The sequence below is a fragment of the Lissotriton vulgaris genome, chromosome 3_1 (assembly GCF_964263255.1).
Source record: "Lissotriton vulgaris chromosome 3_1, aLisVul1.2, whole genome shotgun sequence".
NCBI classification, from domain to species: domain Eukaryota; kingdom Metazoa; phylum Chordata; class Amphibia; order Caudata; family Salamandridae; genus Lissotriton; species Lissotriton vulgaris.
In genome coordinates, this window is record NC_141689.1 from 1,042,161,930 (window position 1) to 1,042,184,101 (window position 22,172).

Genomic DNA, 22,172 nt, shown 5'->3' on the forward strand with positions numbered 1-22,172 from the left:
GTATTAGTTATTAAAAAAAGTTGTGAAGGATATTTACCCACAAATTGTAATCATTTTGTAAATTCTAAGCAAAGGTTCAACTATCTTAATATACAGGCTGGCAGCCGTTAGTTTACATGTGATTTGCATTAGCTAAAATTTGACACTGGTATTTCACCCTCATTAATGCTCATCAATCCATATGTGTTAATATACTTTGATGATAGTGTATGTGTAAAGTTAAATAATAGTAGACCATATCAAAGGGACAATAGAGAGAGTTTAAAAAAGTAAGTACAAATTTCAGTGTGCCTTAGCAAAGAAACATGCCAGATGCCGGTCTCATCCGATCCCTCAGCTTTAAAGAAATATGATCTTGACATATTCACCCAGACACACTTGTTTGTCTCCGATATCGTCTTGCATTGAATAATAAGTGTCTTTTTCATAAATCCGAGGGCACCCAAGCTGTAAAAAGGACCATAGATATTTGTACCAAATGTATAACAATGCCGTAGTTTTTCATTGCTGGTTATTATCTTACATTGCCTTGTTTGTTTCTTCACAGTGTGCAAGGATCCTCCATACAAAGTGGAAGAATCGGGTTATGCTGGCTTCATTTTGCCAATTGAAGTATACTTCAGGAATAAGGTAGGCAGTATATTTTGTTCTCTTTTCAACTCTATTATTATGAATTTCTCCTAAATTTCTAAAGTAAACTTTTTGTTTTTTAGTTTATCACTCTTTTTAAGTGCTTTTTTGTGCAAAAGTGTATTAGAATTAAATGAATGTAATTCAAACTGTGCTGTACAACATCAAATAGTATGCATATTTTTCTGATATAATCCAATTCTCAATAATAGATGTATCAGAGATTTGTGGCTGTTGTAGCAGTATGGCACATGGCAGCCAGAAATATAAAATAAAAAGTAAAATAAACAATATACAGATAGTCCTGCAATAATACAGACACGTTGAAATATTCTGAAAACTCATAAGTAGATTTGTAACTGATTAGAATAATATGATATGACAAAATTAGATTAGACTAACAAACATAAAACGAGAAGTACAACATGCTGGACTACTTTTAGCAAGAGTGTAAATATGAGGAAAGGTAAAGCTTTTGAGGGGCGTGGCTTGGACAGCAATGGGGATAGTTGCCTGAATCCGACGCTCCGTTAAACCCTGGGAGCAAGCGAGAACTTATCGAACCCCCCCCATGGTGTGTTAAGAGAAAAAGAAAGCACCTCCAACTACGTCGGAAAGGCTCGGAGAGCTGTGCGGAGGTCGTACAGCAGGGAAAACCAAACTTAACCTGAAAAGAACAAACATTGGAAATGCAATAGGTCTAGCATTAGGAAAGTTTGAGCTATTGGTCTTATAAATGACATTTTTTTATTTGTGTTTTTTAAAATAGCTAAATTAATAGCTTTGTCATTTACAATAGTTATCACTTTCGCAAATGTGACACCTATAGCATTTGTAATGCAACATGGTTTGTATTTACGTGACTTAGATGTATTGATATTACAAATAACAATGGCTTTTAATTTGTTTAAATAATTACTTAAATAATTTATTTAATTTGTAATGGCAATAGCTTAAACTTTTGTAAATAACTTTTGTGAAGATTATGTTCAGTGTTTTTTATTGCGACAAAAATCCAAGAACGGAAGTGAAATATTAACTTTTTTTGTGATTTGTGCGACCTTAATCAGATTTGACAGCTTGACGTTCCAATCACTGCATTTTTCAGTGGTGACCATTAAACTCACTAAACCACAAAGGAAAGGCACGAGAGCCAGTATATGGAGAGTGAGGGGGTGTGCAGCCTGCCTCACATGAAGTGGCGGTGGAGCGCGGCTATGTTAGAAGCCACCGAACTGCTAATAATACTGCTAATAATAGGTGTATGGTCACCATTTTAAAGTTAACCTCATACCGAACTGCTAACTAAACTATGAGACATGTCTCGTACCTATACTTCAGCCAGGTTAGCAATTACTTTGCATCAGTAAAAACGCAGTATTCTTGTCCGTTTATTCTAAAGCAATGCATGCTGGTACTTGTAGTCTTGCTTCTCATCAATGGATTGTAGTGCATTCTACAAAAGCCACCGAAATTAACGTTATCCTTAATTACGTATTTAAATTCAGCAGGTGAAGATTTTAGTCTACAGTAAACTGGCTTACTGTTGCGATCTACCAAAAATGTATACATCCATGTTCATGGTGTAATTAATTAAGCCTGGGGAATACGTACACGACTAGCCTGCCTTTTAATTTTGCATAAACATAACTCGCGCTATCGGATGAGATCTCTACTACATTGTCAGTGTTCTTTGCATTAGCTGTGTAACACTCAAACACACTGCTACAAAGACATGTCGAAGTTTGCTGCTCACTTTCTGCCCACTCCTTAACCCATGACAGCTACTTCAAACATTGCTTATATTCAGAATATGAAAGCATTTGAAAATGATGATATGGCGAAGTACATGTTCTTTTTACAGAATGTGTGTTCCATGCCAGGAAGGGCGATCACCGAAGCCTCTGGTTTCCAATGATTCTAAGTCTGTCCAAGAGACACGTTGCCACGCGCCATTGGAGCTCTGGTTCCGCCCCGCATAGCTTAACAGAAAATAATGTCATTCTTACATACCAGCCGGCGCAAAATTAGCACATTGGAACAATTAAGAACTGCTAGCATTAACAACTCATCTGATGGAGAAAAAAACAATCCCAGTGAAGGTTTATTTGGGTATTTTTTATAACTGTTGCCTAAAGTCCGTTAATTAATGTTCATATTATTTTTCTGACCGCGGTTTCCTTGGTCTGCTTAAGCTTTCTGCGAATGCTGTCCTTTACAGTACTCTCATGCTGCAATGGTGAAAGAGAAGGTGGGGTGGGAAGGGTGGGAGATCGAAACCTGACACAGACAGAAGAAATGCGTGCAGATGCAATACTTAAAGATTAGGCTGGGGCGGCCGTCGTACTGATTATACTGATTATAATTAAAATGTTACCTGCAGAGTTAAGGTTGAATTGAGTTGCAGCGTTGTTATAAAGGGAAGCCCACGAATGTGCGCAAACAGCTGTTCAAAACAACGAACGAAAGTAGACAGAGAAAGGAGTGCAGGGAAACAAAGAGAAATATTAAAATGAGCAATAATAAAAGTAACAGGGCCAGTCGCCATCGGCAAGATTCATCCACGAGAAGGAGGGACAATCGTGAGCAATTAACCCCAGAAAGGCAAGATATTTTAAAAATAGAGGGCTAGGCGTCCCGGCAGACAGCGCACTAATTTGAGCTCGGACACTGTTGTAGAAGCAGGGGGCGGAGCGGGGAGAGCGGCGATGAGGGAGAGACACGGCCTGGCGGCCGTGAATAGTGTGAAGCAGCAGGGGCCTTTGAAGTGAAGCTAAGCTTCACTTCAAAGGTGTGGGAGGAGTGCGGCTGAGGCAGAGCGCACACTGGGGGAAGCTTGTGGAGCGGAGCGGGAAGAGCTGCTGGGGAACAGATGGCTGGCAATTTGATGCTGTGCACGCGCATTTTAGGTCAATGCACTTGCGCATTGACCTAAAAGCGCACGGGCACAGCATCAAATCGCCAGTCTAGGTAAACCTCTGTTTAAGCCCCTATAGTCTCGTTCCGCTCAATGCGCATGCGCATTGAGAGGCGAGACCTAAAAAAGAGATCCGCGAGAGAGCAGAGACCCCAAGATGGCAACTGGGAATGGAAGGGTTCCTGCAGCGGCAAAAAAGAATGCTGGAACACTGGACACCCCATCTCACTAATCAATGTAGACTGCAAGGTATACGCCAAAATCCTAGCCTCAAGGCTACACACTGTTCTCGTATGTCTGATAAGCAACTCTCAGGTGGGATTCCTAAAGACGCGCATGTCACATGATCACACCAGACTCCTATGCCACATACTGGAACGGGCCGCAAGGACGGAGGAACCAGCAGTGATGATCACACTAGACGCAGAGAAAAACGTTTGATAGGGTATCCTGGCACTTGATCGAGCAATGTATGGCATCATACAATTTGGGAGAATTGTATACACGGAAAGTAATGGCTCTAGACGAAAACCCCAAAGCTCATATAGTAGTCAATGGGGCGGTCTCAGAACCCTTCACCCTACAACGGGGGACATCAGGGACATCGGGTCCAATGAGGAGATGAGGGGGATGACCATCGAAGAGGCCACATTTAAACTAGCCGCATACGCGGATGACATCCTCATAGTCACAGAGAGACCTAACTCCTCCATCTCGGCCCTCATAGAGACAATAGGGAAGTACTCAACCCACTCTGGCTACAAGCTGAGCAAAGATAAGTAGGAGTGTAAGCCACTAAACATCCACACCACTAGAGAGATACTGGGGACCTCAGGCCTTGCGTGGCAAACTGAGTTCATCAAATACCTGGGCATACAATTCGGCAAAGACCTCAAAGCAACATTCGACCAAAACGAAACACTACTACTAGAAAAGACAAAAACGCTGTTGGAGGCCTGGCCACCTATATTCCTGACATGATGGGGGAGAGTAGAGACAATAAAGATGATGATCACCCCAATGGTCAATTACCTGTCGGGTATGCTACCGCTCGTACTCACGGAAGAGTTTAACCATAAAAAGGACAAAATGATAAACAAATTCCTTTGGCGGGGGAAAAAGGCGAAAATAAGCCTTAAAAAGCTAAGACTAAACAAAAAATTGGGGGGAGTAAATGTGGCAGACTTTAGAACATTTCAAACTGCTTTTCTAGCGAAACAGGGGCCCTACTGGGTCCTGCCTAGCCAGGAGTATATGCCGGTCTGGCTCAATATTGAGAGAGACATACTAGGCAATCTGGAGCCAATAGCGCTCCTTACAGCCAACAAACAGGCACTAGTAGCAAGCCCAATACTCAAAAACACTAAAAAGGCCTTGCTTAAAGTAGATCAAAAAATGGAACACAGCGTGAAGAACTCAATGTGGCAATCAATATGTGCAAACCCAAAGATAAAATATAGGGGGAAACCGCTCTCCATAGACACATGGAAAAGACTGGGTATCTCATACCCTGCACAGCTGGAAGAGGATGGAAGCCCCTCCTGCTCAAGCTAAAAACAAAGCACAGTCTACCAGACAAAGAACTGCACAACTTCCTTAAAATCAAAACAGCCCTGTCCAAAGCTAAACTATCAAAGCACAAACCCTCAATCATCCAATACATGACAAATATCAACAGAATAGGACATCAGGTATCACACCTATTCAAATTACTATGACCCAGCTCCTCCAAACTTAACGACAAAACAGTTACTTACTTGGAGAAAGAACTCGGCACTACACTCGGCAAGAAGGAATGCCACCTCCTCTGGGCCTCCCCCATGCAAAACAAAATATCCCCGGCTTTAGCGCAGACTAAATTCTGGCTCCTACACAAAACATACTGGATCCCAGCACGCCTCGCGACTCTGGGCCTGAGGGAAAATGACCAGTACTGGAATTGCGACAAGGATAAGGGGGACCTAGCACACCTTATCTTCCACTGCCCCAAAGTTAAAAAAAAAAATTGGGAAAAAATATTCACCTTCATAAATAAAACACTAGGATGCACACTTTGCTACTCTCGCCACTGCATTCATGACAACCAAGATAGACTCACAGCAAGAAAGAGACCTGCTGGATCTCCTACTAACACCGGCAGTCAAAATAGTACTCCCCATTTGGAAAGACACCTTCAAGGCAACTTTCAAGGGTTGGCTTAACTGAGTGACGTACCTTCGAGGCGCTGACAACACCGCCCTGCGAAACTCACCATGGAGACATGCCAACAAGGGGATGTGGGCGACCTTGGACGAGCTCTTAAATCCATATGACCCGCCATGAATAAATACTAACAAATCAATCAAGTGGCTCTACACCGCATCCCTCCAGGTTTCAAGACTCTCATGAGAAGAAAGTAAACTTCTGTATGTTATCTCTTTTTCTCCCTACCTTAATTCCTTTCCTTTCCCATTTTGTCACACTACCTTCCCCTTACAACGACAGTGGATAGGGGGACAGCCAAGCTTATATACTGTGTAACTGTACCACCGTTAACAGCCAATGTGGGCTGCAACCTTGTAACGACTATGCGCTGATGTTTGTTTTATTTTTAGAAAACAATAAAAGATATTTTGAAATAAAAAAAGCTTTTGGTAGATGTGTGGGGTGCAAAGCTTATGTAGGTTTGTTTCTTTTCCATGTGCTGAAGATCCGACCAACAATTTACCAAATAAATAATTAGGCATTTGGAGCCATACCCAAGATTGCCATTAGAGAGAAGATCATATCTATCAAAGCTAGGCAAATCTCGACTAGCATAAGCGAGTAAGCAAACCACTGTGGTCTTGGATGTGATTTCATTCCTCATTGCCTGTTTAATGACCTTAGGTGCTTTTTATTAAAAAGAGTGCATCAGGTGCATTAAATCCCCTTCACTTTCTTGACGTGCCAACCTCTATCACTGAGGAGTTGCCCTAACGTTTGTATCTAGAGGGAGTCCAGAACAGTCCATGGATATTTAGGGATTCTGTTTGTGCCAGGGTAGTAGAGACTTTTGAGACAAACGCTGGGTACTATATGTACAACCATTGATCTTATGATGGTGTTTGAAGGCTGTCTGAATTCACGTTTTGGTCCCATTTAGTTGAGTTTGTTGTTTAATTTGGACACTGCTTCCATAAGAGTTTGTAGATTTTAAAGACCAAGTGAATTTCTGTAGAACTCTCAATATTTTTGGTTGGTGAATTGGCCCTCTGTGGCTTTGAGAGGCTTTCAGGTTTAACAATTTGTAGAAGTATGTAGGTTGTATTTTTTTTTGGGTGCTTTTAACCCCCCAGTATAAACATAACCCCCCAGTATAAACATTTCAGTATCTTGCTAACTATCCCAAAATAGTGTGTACCACATCAATTTTACATAACGAGATAATGGGTAGAGCAACAATATGCTATTTTTATCATAAAGGAAAGTTGCTTTCAGCTTTCAGTGGGTTTCGTTATGGTACAGTCAAAGAGGAGATAGTTCAGTTTCTATCCGTATAGGGGATTTTATCTGTCTGTTACGATCCAAAGTGCACCGTACCAAATTAAGTAGGCAAATTGATATGTATAGAAGTTTGTCAGATTCATCCTGCCCATTACTTCCTGAGCCTTGCTTTACTCAGAGATTCAATTATTCATTTTCCAAAGAAATGAGGTGATTGCCAATTGGAGAATATATGCTTCGTTTTGATCCTAACATGAGTTTGATGGTGAACATGAGTAGCACATGAAAAGCAGGCAACCCCGCCTTACGCTTTTCCAAGGTCATATGGCTCCGATACATACCAGCCACTCACATTAGTCCTCAGGTTGTTGTATAAAGCCGTAATCATTTTAGTAATTTGGATTGATGTTGCATTGAATGTAGGAAGATTTGTATCAACTTGTCAAAGGCATTGTACTTATCCTTTAAGATAGCAGACATGAGGCTGTCCATATATTGTGCGTTTTCTGTGAAGTGACAAAGAAACATTGTGTTATCACTTCAATAAGTACCTCATGAAGCCTGTCTGTGACGGGGAATGAGTGGATTTATCCCCTTTTAAATTCTGCAGGCTAGAACTTTAACATAACATAGTTTTTACAATTGCAACTAAGTAGGGATATTGGCTTGCAACTTTTGTATTAAGACTGTAGTGGCTTCAGCCTCTGAACCTGTGACTTAACTGGATGAGGTAAAGCTGTGAAATGGGTCTAACCGAGTAGGAGAAAGTTTGTCTCTGTAGGTCTTTTAAAAGAGGCAGGTAATCTATGTGGTGCCTGTGATGTATTTTCAGGAACAGGGTCGGGACTGATTTGCATATGGCTGGGTTTACACTGGAATGGCATAGGGAGCAGAAAACAAAGGGATTTAGGCCCAGATCTCTGTACTGGGGTGAATGTTTGACATTGATCAGCATTCTGTCCATCAGTTGTTCTTTTTGCATTTTCAGGCAAAGCCAAGCTAGCCATAGTTTGAGATTTTTTGCTGGTTTATCTAACTGGGTCTATCTTTCTCTGACAGTAATGAAAGGTCGGGCCTTTCAATTGATCAACTCTACATATCAACAAATTATAGTGTTTGAATCACAGAGTGAGGCATAGTAGTTCTGGAAAACCAGTTCTATTTTGCTGTCTTTTGTATGAGTCCTTCTTGTATATATTTGATGGTGGTAACAATGGATTTTTACTTTTTTGCCTTGATATATGTATGTTTTTTGAATTTTTAATGTTTAGGCAAATAATTGCTTAATTGCATGCCTTCTTTGTGTCAATTTGTATTCATTTTTGCGTTTTTTGAGCTGGTTCAGCATTGACCGACCTAGACTGTATATGCTTTGGTTTTAGTTATATTGTTTCATGCTTCTAGTTTAACAATGTAACATGGTTCATTGTATTTGTCTAAGCCGTAATGCTAATTATGGTGATTATCAAAGGATTTTAGGGCATCCCACATGATTTGTGCAGAGGAGCTCATCTGTAGTTATGTTTATGATTGGGAAATGGTGGCCTTTTCTTTGTAAGGAAGAATGGTATTCAGTAGTACTTAGTCTACTGATTTTCGGTTTTGAAGGGGAGATCATTCAGTGGGTATGATACAGACACTGGCCTGGTCCAAGGCTAGCATAAGTTCTGTATATGTTATTAGTGATATGTGAGTCACATACACCAGTGGTTTAGATTTTTTTTTAGCCGTCCTGTAGCCGAAAGCCAACTAAAGAGTAGCCCAAATGTAGCCCAGCAGTGCTGCTCTAAGGAAGGAGGGGCACTGTGATGCAGACAGGAATGAGCACTGGTGGCTACGCTGGCATACATCTGAGTACATTTCTTGTCCCAAGACTTTTGAGACTGTCAAAAATGTGAGTGCAAATGAGCCACTGGTCATGACACCCATGTATCAGTTTGGGTTATTGACTCATGTATGCATACCTCTGAAAATGTTTAAGTAGCTTGGTGGTTGACACAACCAATATTGGCAGGCGATTCCCGAATTATTAAACAGTACCTTGATATACTACCTTTCAGAAGCCCCCGTTTAAAGCAAACGTGAGAAACGTGATTGGATATTTAAAAATTCAATATTTGCGTATGTGGCCTGTGGGCTCTGCCGGGTGACACCATTCTCACACATGTGCAACTATCTAGCTAGCTGTTAGACTCTTAGCTTAATGACATCAACAAGCATGACTTTCACAAATTGATGAGCAGACAAAGTTGAGGACATCAAATTTGGTCATAGCGACATGTTGCATCTACAGCACTGGGTGAAAAAGATTATTAAGCTCAGATTGTTCATAGACTATTGTTAATGTAGGTGAATGAGGCGGATTGGCTCCCAGGTATCTGTGGAAATGTGCATGACAAAGCTGCTATTTTTTGAAAATCTCTTTATTGAACAAGTAATCGATCCATCCTTACAAATAGAAATAGTCAAACAAGTGTGTTTTTTGCAACATCATAGCAGGGAGTACAATATTGCATACAGTTGGGGAGGATCTTAGACATCATACATGGTACCCCTTGCAATTTTTTTAGAGAGTTTTATATAGCGCAAACTTAACCCAAATTGGGTATCAGAGCGCTTTACATAGCAGCAGTTGCATTACATGTGGACACATTAATTTTTGTTAAGCACGGGGAGATTAAGCGATTTGCTTGGAATCACAGGATGTTTAGCGTCATTGCCGAGACTCGAACCCAGTTCCCCAGATTCGAGGTCGACTGCCCTTGCCGTTAGGCAAACTCCTCAATTTATTTTCCATTGCTCCCACACGTTTGTCGCCTCCGCCTGCTACAAAGCTGCTCTTTTAATTCCTTCAGCTACACTTCTCAAGGGGTTGGCTCTGAGCTCATTGCCAGTGCAGGCTTTGCTAGAGCAGCAAAGACTTAGTCTGTCCCCATCCAAGCTAGTCCATATGTTAACTTAAAGTCTAACCCAATGCCTTAAAAACTGCACAAATGTTATATATATATATATCACAGCTGTGAAAAATTAAGACCAGTTATGTGAGAACTAGCCCAATCCGGCAACACAGTCATCCACTAGAATATAATTTATTCTCAAATAGCTTTGCTGTGACAAAGATAAAACGTGTAACTCTACTTGTGGGGTTGTGTGTTCTCCACACATTGTTCAGATCTGTAGTTGGGAATATAGATGTTGCTTTTGTTTGAGATTGCAAGAAATTCAATCTATGCTATGATATTCTGTCAAGCATGCCATCCCTAGAGAGGGTGATGCTCTAAAATAATTCTGGTTTCTGAGTCCACCTTAAAAACGGGGTTGATTTGTAAGGGTGTATGCGTTAATGAGTTTCACATATTTGTTTCTATTTAAACTAATGAGTAGCCTGCTGTCCTCATCTGGTTTTGACAGAACAAAAGCCAGTTTTGATTATTTTTTTTAAATGAAAAGGACACCTCAGTTTTTCCTACTTTGGTCTTCTGAGCAAGTATCATTGCCTACCCAGAGATTCCACACAACCATGACTAGAGTAGGAGAAATATTTGATTTCGGCAGCAGAAAAATGCTACTTTTAAAACTGCTAATAGTAAAGATTTTTCTTTGTCTTGACTTGGTTGCTTAGGCTTTTTAGTGTTACGAGAGATTTGTTTATATCAACTCCTTAGCAGCCTAATGTGTTATGTAGTTTTGCATCATAAATCTTTTTTGGATTTGAATGCTGTGCATTATTCCGCCATCTACTGGTCAGGAATTTGTTTTTCTTTTTGTGGCCATTTTCAGCCATCATTTTGTGGTATGTCCTCCCCCTCGTGACTTTAGACATGTGCTCCAAAAGCCCCAGTGCGTGGTCACTATCTTTGATATTTGCTTCCTGACCCAAACTGAAAAAATCTGGAGTTCCAGGATTGGCAATATATATTTTTGGAGAATGCTCATTGAAATAGTGATCAGAAGAGCTGGAAACCACAGATAACAGAGAAAAAGAGACCGTTTAAGGATGGTGGAGCAACAGCAGATGTCACTGAAAGTAAGCGTGACACGAAGAGAACTGAACTGAAGCGTTGGGGAATGTGTAACCAAGGGGCTGGAACAATTGATGTTAATAAATGGACACCACCCCTATATGTTCGGCTCCAAGTGCGAGCCCAAGTTCTCACATAAGGACGGCCACAAAGTTTGTGTCAGATCTGGTAAAATTTTATTGGGTTCCTCAGGAACAGTACCCTCAAGAAGCCCTCCTTCCAGCAACCTGGAAGGGAATTAGGGTGGGTACTGCCGGGAGGGAGACCTGGAATGACACATTGTCCTTGATTAACTTTCCTTTCGTGCTTCGTAAACTCTTTGACTATATTTAACATGGGCTAAGCAGTGACAACATACCTGTTAAAGAAAAGCAGGTCATGCATAGAACATTTATTGTGTATGTCTTCTCGGGCTTCACTGGCAATTTCTGTTCCTATATCTCTCAAAGATACAATGTTATGGCTAAAAACCATGTTTCAGAACAAAGCACACATTCATATAAAGAGCCACTTGGCTTTTAGACTCAGTGTTTCCGTAATGATGTGCTTTAACCACCCTTAAATATAACAGTGGTACTTCCAACAACCTTTTTGTAATACACAACATGTTACATGTGCTAATGAGGAAGATTAGAATTAAAATGCCCAAGGGAGCGCTTCAGCGCTATGCATCAGAATTCAAAATATGCAAATGTCCAGGAAGCGCTTCAGCGCGCTGTAACACAATGCCAAAGTCATCAAGTATGCAAATGCCCCCAAGAGTGCTTCAGCGCGACGTGCCCAAAATGCCACTCATCAATATGTAAATGTTCAAAGATCGCTTCAGCGCGATGTGCCAAGTTGCCAAACTCACCAAACATGTAAATGACCAAAGAGCTCTTCAGCGCGATGTACAAAAATGCCCTAATCACCAAACATGTAAAACAGTGCCTAAATTACCAAACATGTAAATGATCAAAAAGCACTTCAGCGCGATATGCAACTTTCTTTCAAAATGCAAAATAACAAAAACAGCACATAGTTCATTTTACAATGCTGTTCGTTAAGAAAAGAAAGATCCTACCTGATTGTAGCTGAGAGAGGACCTACAACCTGAGAAGAGAAAACAGAAGTCTTCTTGGTGCAACTGTAATCTTCTTTCAGCAACTGGAGAACAGGGACAGCTGCTGCTCAAGCTCAGGGTTCTCAATAACCAGCAATGAGAACAGGGTGTGACCCCTATTTAAAGGGTTCAGGAAGAAGCTTCCAGAACAGGGGTGGTCCCTATTAGTTTTCAGATTCCAGCTCACAGATAAACTACTGAAGCTGAGAAGGGACAATAGGCCTTGATAACCTCATAGTCTGCAACAAGCATTGGCACAGACAAGTGGCAAAGTCACAACAAGAATTGGCAAAAACAATAAAAACCAGTAAACAGCTGCCAGACAAGTTAAACCAGGAATCTGACGTGGCAAGGTACATTTCTGCAACAAGCATTGGCACAGACAAGTGGCAAATTCACATCAGGCATTGGCAAAAACAATAGAAAACAGATGCCAGACAAGTTACACCAGGAATCTGGCGTGACAGAATCATGACAGTTTGCCGCTTCTGCCTTCCCAGGAACCGCAGCAATTGAGGCTGCGATGTTTGCACATAGTTCTAACTGAAGACACTCTGGACCAGAAAAAAACAGAGGTGGGCAATCTTCACTGCTATGCACTCACAGCAAAAATGCAACCCTCAATTAATGAACCCAAATAACCCATTGATTGACCTGTTAGTAAACATTTAGATTTAGATTTTAAGAATGCAACGTTTAGTTTAGTAGCACCAAACGCACAAACTTAAGAGCTCTGAAATGATCTGAAAGGAAAATGCAGAAAGATCATAAGCATGTGGTAATCCGTTAAGCACATGATCGTTATCCTCAATTCACAACCAGCCCCGTCTCTGTATTAGGAGGTGCCCAAACCAGTAGGTGAATCACCCTGTTCTACACCTCGGACCACTTCCCTAATGGACCAGGTATATCCTATGATTTCAGGGGACTTTACAGTTTGGTGGCAAACACTGCTGCCAGGTGGACCTGCTCATTACCATGTTCTTCCGTCAAGCTGTTTACTGGACTCTTCCGTGAGTCTGTGGTGAAGACTAAAGAGGTTTCACCTGAGAGGATAACCCTTGTTTCTCTGGCTCCACTGCTTGTGGCAGAAAGAAGAGGGCGCCCCTCATCCTTGCTGCAAGGATAGCTCTCTGACAAGCGGCTTAGGTTATCAGCTAGTTTGTAAAGTAAGTGTTGTCTCCCAGTAACCCAAAAATTTTAATGGAGGTGCTGGTGATTACAGTTTTTATTGTTTATTTATTACGCTTTTAAGTACCATTTTGATGCAATTGTTTTTTTTATTCACTTACCATAGTGAATTAAAACCCCTACTTAACTCGCAAGGATCTGGCCTTTCTCCCATACTTATTATTTTCCTGGTACTGCTAGCGAACGCTCTATAATCCATGAACATTCTTGTATACGGATGACGCACAACTTTACCGGAAAATCAATTCCTCTGAAGACCTCGTTTCACTCAATTCCTCCTTGCCGATTACCCAAACCAGGCTAACTGAGAACCACCTCCCGTTCAAAACTACCATAACCGAATTCCTTCTCATATCTCCTCATAAGCACACCCCCAAGATTGACCTCTGGATGAAGCACCTCACTCCCTTCAACTGCTCCCCTCTTATCGACTCAGCTAAAACTCTTGGAATTACCCTAGACTTGCACTTGAACATGAAGAACAATATTAGTAAGATATGTAAGGGTGCTAACCACCAAATGAGGATTCTTAGGAACCTAAAACCATTCCTCCCTCAAGAGGACTTCAAGCAGGTTGTTCAAGCGCTTGTCCTGCCGATGTTAGACTATGGTAGCGTGACGCTCCGTGGCCTCCCCAAATATACCTTGGCCCGACTCAGGGCTTCTTTGAATGCGTCTGCCAGACTGATCACTGATACAAAAAGAATGAACACATATCCCCAGCCCTAAGATCTCTAAAGTGGTTACCCTACGAAGCAAGAATACAACTAAAGATTGCTTGTTTGACGTACAAAGCCCTCCACTTCAAAACCCCTGGTTAACTGGCTCAAAAACTAGAACTATCAGGAGGGGGCAAACCATCAAGAAGTGCAAATGCTCTACTACTGAAACCTAAGTCCTTTTTCATAAAGAGAACGAGGCTCCGAGCCTTCTCTGGCTTGGCGTTGAAGATCTGGAACTCTCTTCCACCGAAAAATCTACAGAATCCCCTACACAGCCGATTTTAAACATGAAGTAAAAATAATCTAAATGAACAAGTTCCTGCCTTAAATGGCCATGATTCGTCAGTTTTCTAAATGTCCTTTGATTTCACTTTTTTTTGGGGCCTAACAACTGTAATGCCCAGGATTGTCTGCCTTACCCTACTAAGTAATGTTTGTTCGCATCCTTGTACATTGTTATTAGTTGATTATTTTATCCACTCTTGTCCCCTCTGCAATGTTCCCCTTAACTTTGTTCTTCCCTTCCATTATTGTGAAGCGCTCTGATACCCTTCGGGGTCTTGACCGCGCTATACAAAACTTTTAAAATAAAAATAAAGTGTTAACTTTCGCCATGAACACATTTCTTTCTAGTGTCAATGTCAACATTTTCACCTTACACAGAAATGTGTTAAGAGAACAGAAGTAGTCATATCTCACTATCCCCATAGTATTTTTTCAGCTCAATTTTACTAGTTTATATTAAGATGTGTCCTATCAAAATATAAACTGTTAGGATTTTGACATTAAATCCAAAGTAGTTAAGAATCCAAAAATCCCCAAAAAATAATACACCAGCCAGTGTCTGTTTTAATTTATCTCACTTTGGCACCAAACGAGTCACTTTCTGTGGTACCATAGAGCGTGGCTTCTCACTCTACAACATAGTAGGGGTTAGTACACAGCAGTAGAACCATTCCAACTATACTGAAAATAAGCCAAGCAATGTCGCCAGAACCAGAAAACCAAATGCAAAAGAAGGTAGTTTGTTAAAGCAATATTCAAGAAAACAGGAGAAATAATAAGAGAACCGGCCTGCAAAACGAACTTGTAAATAACCAATTTGATTTAACGTTGCATTTGTTCTGAGAAAACGTCAGGCGCTCCCCCGTTCCTTCAGAAAGGTGTGAGGGCCCTTAAAATGTGCCATGATAGACCACTGAGTAGAGTGGAGCTAGAACCTTGCCACTCGTGACAGTGTGGCAGAGTAATTGTAAAATCCCTACACAAGAATGTCAATTGCTCCTTTGTGAAAAGTTAAAACAGGAGTTGTTGGTTCTTGTTGCCGTGCCGTTGATGCAGCAGTATTTTTCAACATTCGGGTATTGAGAGCCACCTTTCCTGCAATCCTGTTGTGAACCATCTGTGTTTAACCATCTTTGTCAAAATAGCTGGTTCTCTCTCACTGCCGTTTCCAGCTGCAGGACCTTAAACAATGATCTCTCTGCATATTACACCCACGTCAAACATTGTATTATTACTGACCTGTTTCCATCTTACCAATACCTTGGAGGACTTATCAGTATTAAATCCGCCTTTAAGGGGGGGGCGTGGCTAGCAGCCGATCATGGCGGCAGCATAAGGGACGAGCTCCGCGGCTGAAGCGGCCTCTTCGTCGATCCGACACAAAATCCGTTACAACTTCAAGCCCCAAAGGCAGGCACCGGATCCCAGGACCGGGCGGAGTGAGCAGCGACAAGCAGCGAGAAAATCCGACGTCCGTAGCCAAAGATACGTCGAAGCCTCCGACCGGCCTGCCAACACCTCCAGAGCCGGGACCTTCCTTGGCTTTTCACCCCACCGGAAGTGCATCCTGACCGGAGAACTTGGACCGGAAGTGCCCGCGCGGCGGTGGCCTCAACAATTCGACCACACCTCAGGAGGTCGGAGACGGCGGCTCAGGCAAATCAAGGAAGCAGTGCCCAAGGGAGGGACCGCTGGAATCCTGACAGCATCGGAGGTCATCTCCTAAAGTGCCGGGAGCCTGGGCATCGACAACGGAGTGAGTACCCGCCATCTTGTGACCTGATCGTCGCTACGCACTTGGCGACCTACGGAGCACCTCCCGCCCCGAAGAAGCTCGCCCGACCTGTTCGCTGCTGTATCGGACTGGTCTGGGGGCCTGCGCTGATCCCTACATCCTGGCGCGTAGGGGCACGAGGAGCACAACCATGGCGGGGAAAGGCCCTAAGGGCGGCGTCACACAGACTCGCATAGATCGCTTCACCTCCGACAAGCCCACCGGATCCCCGGCAGGGAAGGAGCAGACCGGTAAAACAGCCGACTCCCCTGGGGGAAAAAAGGCCACGCTGGACGACGTCATGGTAGCATTGGCACAACTGCAAACAACTTTTGGCGGAATCTCCACGGACGTCACCCTACTTAGAGCAGACCTCCACAAAATGTCGGAGAAGGTCAAGAGTATGGAGGTGATCACAAAATCACTGGTGGAAGACGTCGCGGAACTCCAGCGAGAAATGGGGAAGATGGCGCAGGACAATAGAATGCTCAGGGAGAAGCTGGATGAGCAGGAGGGGCGTTCCAGGCGCAACAATATCCGCATTATAGGGGTACCGGAATCGGAAGGCGTGAAGGCGATGGATCTCTTTGTAGAGAACCTGATCACCAACGAACTAAAGCCAAAGGGACTATCCAACTTCTTTTCGGTGGAGAGGGCCCATCGAGTCCCGGGTGGCCAACCGAAGCCAGGGGCTAACCCGCGACCCATAGTGGCACGTCTGTTTAACTTCCGTGACCGGGACACAATCCTACAGGCAGCCAGGTCCTCCCCTCCCCTCAAGATCCAGAACGCCACCATTGCCATCTTCCCCGACTACACCGCGGAAGTCGCCCGTCGGCGACGCACGTTTTTCGACGTGAAAAAGGAACTGAGGTCCAGGGAATTGCCGTATTCCATGTTATTCCCCGCAAGACTGCGGGTGGTAGCGGAGAACAAAACCTGGTTCTTCGACTGCCCCGAAAACGTGCAAGAATGGCTCGAGGGATGGCGACCGGGTCAGAACCACAGACGGACGAATCGCTCCAGAAAGGATCGGGCCGACGGCCATCGCAGAGACTCGCAGGCCTCCGGCGGGAGGCCGGACAACAGTGACACTTTGGGAGCTGAGGGCGGCGTGGACGAGACTGAGGAACAATGAAAGCTTGGGGACAATTCATTCATATTTCAGTATTGAGACTATTAAGCTGTGAAGCGCTTCCCGCCATTGGACACTGGGTGAAGGGCCTCCGGGGGTGTGAATGAGAGACTGCCGGCTGCGGAGAGTCCCTCACCCCAACGCGCAAGTACACTGGTTTGGGGATGGGATATGCACTCTGCTAAGTTGGGGGGGCGGGCAGTTTTGAGTCCGTGTAGCAGGGGGGCAGGGAGGGGGGAAGAGTTGAAAAAGTTTTTTCTATGGGACTGTTTGGTCCTACAAGTTTATGTTCTATGCACACTTAAGTATCTAGGCATGTTCTATGCAACCAAGAACTACTGGCACACTCGGGGCGCAGGGAGGTCTGATTGGGAGTCTAGCAATGGCTGCAACAGATAGCCCAACCACGAAGAACTCACTGATTGTCATGTCCTGGAACGTGAGGGGCCTGGGGGATAAGATCAAGCGAGGGCTAGTGCTACAGGGGATAAGGAGACGGGGCCCGGCTCTCATTCTCCTGCAGGAGACACACTTGTCGGGAGCGGCCACGAAGGCCCTGGATAGGAGAGGCTATCATATGGTAGTGCATGCGGAGTTCACCTCGGGGTCCCGTGGTACTGGCATCCTGCAGAAAAAATCTTCCAAGTTCATCGTCAAGTCTACAGCAACGGATGACCATGGCAGATTCGCGGCAGTGCATGGCCAGTGGGAGGGGAAGCTCTTTAATATAGTCTCTGTCTATATCCCACCAGCTCTACACTCTGAGGCCTTGCCGGATCTGGGCAAGTTCCTGCTAACACTCCCTGATGGGGAACTACTACTAGGTGGGGATTTCAACATGGCACTCACAAACTCAGAAGACCGCTTTCCCCCACGTGCGCACGCAGGTGGGCCCAACAGGCTCCAGACATTCTTGACTGCACAGGGGTTGGTGGATGTATGGCGCGCTCTGCACCCTACTCAGCAACAATACACATACTACTCGGCCACACACAATAGCCTGTCCAGGATAGACTACATCTTCACTTTGATTAATGGACACCTTACGATAGCCGAAGCCGAGATACTACCACGGGGGGTCTCCGATCACTCGCCACTCACATTGACACTCACCACTTCGACCATGGCGCGGCGCAGATTATTCCCGATTTTCCCGGGCTACCTCAAAGTGCCCCGAATTAACAAGGATCTTAAGAAGGTAACCCAACAGTACTTCGAAGAAAACCAATCCTCGGTGGCCTCCCCCTCCATACTGTGGGAGGCGTATAAAACAGTGTTCCGGGGTCAGGCCATAGCAGTGATAGCGAATCACAAAAAGACGCACAGGCGGGAGGCCCTCGAGATAGAACTAGGCCTAGAACGGGCCAACACGGCCCATATGGCGAACCCCTCTGACGACACGCTTCACGAACTCCAGATCCACCAGCGCCGCCTCACAGATCACATGCGAAGGGTCACGATGTCGGACATTGCGGCTACACAGCACAGGGTATACGATATTGGAGACAAGGCCAGTAAATTGCTGGCATGGTTAGACAAAAGACAGGGGGGGGGGAAGAATATCTTGCAGATTGTGGACCCACAGGGCAACAACCACACCCGCCCCGATGAGATAGTAAACGTCCTCGCCGATTATTTCGCCTCAGTCTACACCCCAGAGATAGTGGTAGAGGAGGGGGAGGTGCAGACTGCCCTTGACCATGTTCCCTTGCCAGAGCTGACACCTGAGATGTCCGAGGACATAGACGCACCTCTCACGGTGGAGGAGATCCAGATGGCCATAGGCGCCCTTCATCCAGGCAAAGCGATGGGCCCCAGCGGGATACCCATTGAGTGGTTGAAAGTCATGGCCGAATCCTTAAGCACACCCCTACTCAATATGTACGAGGATTCTAGAACACAGGGAACGCTGCCGCTCGATCAGCGGATGGCTACTATTGTGGCGATACCGAAGCCAGGTAAGCCCCCCAACGAATGCACCTCATATAGGCCGATCTCCCTTTTGAACCCGGAGGCCAAAATTATTGCCAAAGTGTTGGCGAACAGGATCTTGCCAACTCTGTCACACCTGATCCACCCGGATCAATCCGGATTCATGCCACACCGCAGCACTGCTTTAAATCTCCGCAGGGTGCACGGCGTGTTGGCGCGAGTTCCACTACTGCAAGAACCGGCTGCCATCCTCTCCTTGGACGCCAAGATGGCGTTTGATATGGTGGAATGGAGCTACCTCTTTGCAGTACTCACGCGTATGGGTTTTGGCCCGGTGTTCCTTTCCTGGATACGAATGCTGTACAAGGACCCGGTGGCGCAGGTGACGGCCAACGGCCATATTTCAAACACCTTCCCCCTAGGCAGAGGCACTCGACAGGGCTGCCCGCTTTCACCCCTGCTCTTCGCCTTAGTTTTAGAACCACTGGCGGTTACGATTCGTACCACCCAGCTCCTGAAAGGGATACAATGGACCCCGTTATGGGAGGACAGAGTGTCCCTCTACGCAGACGACATGCTGATCTATCTCACAGATCTGGAAGAGAGTCTCCCTAACCTCCTGGCTCTTTGTACGGCTCATGGGCGAATCTCGGGTTACACCATCAACTGGGCTAAGTCCACCATTTTTGAACTGCGAGGCCCACTCCCGCCTCTCCCGGATTCCTGCCCACTGGAACTGGCCCACACGTCATTTAAATACCTGGGGATTCATATCACCCGTAACGAGGCAGATTTCTCACGCCTCAACCTACTACCCCCCTTAGCTCGTCTCCGAGGAGACGTGCGACATTGGAAGGATCTCCCCCTAACACTCCTTGGCCGTGCAGCACTATTTAAAATGATGGCTCTGCCGCGCTTCCTATATGTGCTGGAGAACGCCCCGTATCTGGTGCCGGATGGCTACCTCCAGAAAATAACGGCGCAAATCTCGGGCCTGTTATGGGGCAACCAGCCAGCCCGCATTTCCCACACTAAACTGAACAGGGGGTGGTACGACGGGGGCATCGCCCTCCCGAATGTACAGTTGTACTACTGGGCGGCCCAACTCAAAATCCTTAACCAATGGATACATGCCCCGCAGGAAGACCCAGCGTACAAGGCCGACAGGGCACAACTGGGTGCCAACACCTTATTGGCCCCACTGTATCACCGTGGAGTGGCGGCAAAACTCACGGGGCCTACGAAACACACGGTCCGTATATGGTACAAGGCGCAGGCAAAGTTGAAGTGGGATGGCGTCATAACGAAACTTACACCCCTGTGGGACACAAAGGCGTTGGGCCATTTGCGGCGCTCCAAGGGCTTCGCACAATGGGACAGCATCGGCATCTCCACGGTGGGGGACATGTGGACGAGGGAAGGAGTGCTCTCATTTGCCACTTTGCAGGACCAATATGTGTTGGGGAACACAGAGCTCTACAGATACATCCAGGTCCGACACGCACTACAGGCAGCGATCTCACCAGACGCACCCCTGCCCGAATCCTCCCCTCTGGAGGATCGGCTACTTACTGACTTCATGCAAGAAGGGGCGACATCGCTGACATACCGCAAGCTGATTAACAATATGCCTGATCCACTGGGGAAACTGAAGGACAAATGGATGGCGGAAGTGGGTGACCTGGAAGACAATGACTGGAACGCAGCCATGGCATCCCCCCGTGAAGCAGGCATATCATCTAAATTTCGCCTAGTGCAGCTAAAATTTCTTCACAGAATCTACTACACCCGTACATTACTTCACAAACTGCACAGGGCGGATCATCCATATTGCCTTAGGGGCTGCGGGGCAGAAGGGACCTTCATACACACGGTGTGGGAATGTCCATTGTTAGTCGGCTACTGGCAACGGGTAATACGCACGATGGCCCAAGCTCTTCATACCACCCTCACCCTAGACTCACGGCTCTGTCTGCTAAACATCTGGGAGCCGACTGACCTCACCTTTCATGCAAGAACCTGGGTCACAGTGGGGATGGTAACAGCGAAACGGGACATAGCACAGAAGTGGGGGTCGGCTGATCTCCCCACGCTACCCCAATGGCTCCGCAACATGGACATGCTCATGTTGACTGAAAGAGCGGTGTACAAATTGAGGGGTAACCCACGTAAATGGAACGGGGTGTGGCAATCCTGGAACGCATACAGGGGGGATATCTGCGAACCATTGGAGGAAGATGATGACGGAGGGTCAGAGAGTGACGAGGAGCGTTGATTGGGTTGTAACTAGGTGAATAGGGCGAGCGCAACGGAGGTGGGTGGGTGCAGCCGTGGGAGGTGGCATGGGAGGGAGTGGGAACTAGGGGGCTATGCAACAATACACTGCTCTCTTTACAGATGGACTGTGCTGCGAGTGCCGAAAGCTACTACTTCAAGTACGTGCCGGACTAAAGTGTGCTGTTTTTACTGTTTTATGTTTATTGCAAGGTGCGAACGGCAAGACTCAGACGGATAGTAGCCAACAAAACACAAAATTGCAAACTGTATTTTTTTCGACACAAGTATATTCCTATTCATCACATCGTCGACGAAACTCGCAATGCTATATACTACTGTGGATGTTATAAGTTTTGCCTTTGTGAATACTGTCTCACCTCATTCACCTAGTAACTTATGTATGGAAATGCGATGGATGACAATGTACCTACTATCTTTGTTTTGCACCAAAAATAAAAAATTTCAAAAAAAAAAATCCGCCTTTAACTCTGACCACTTTGAAAAATCCAGTTTTACAAAAGCATTATCTGCGTAGCCGGTTATAGTTTTACATATCCTCTGTATGGAGTAACTCAGTTTACATATAGTGTACATTTTAGTACTTTTTTATGGATGGTGCTTGCTCAATGCATACGAAATCCTTTTTATAATGATGGTACCATGTTAGATGTGGACATTTTAAAAAGTTTGAGCTAAATATAAACAAAAGTGATGTATATG

General features: G+C 44.9%; 1 protein-coding gene across 1 annotated transcript in view; it reads left to right on the plus strand.

Annotated features, from left to right (window-relative positions):
- Nucleotides 1-22,172, plus strand: part of MLLT3 (MLLT3 super elongation complex subunit) — a 637,380-nt gene that overhangs the window by 268,377 nt on the left and 346,831 nt on the right. The window contains exon 3 of the mRNA XM_086961453.1: nucleotides 548-630. Coding sequence (XP_086817579.1) covers nucleotides 548-630 — 83 coding nt within the window. The remainder of the gene's footprint in view (nucleotides 1-547; nucleotides 631-22,172) is intronic.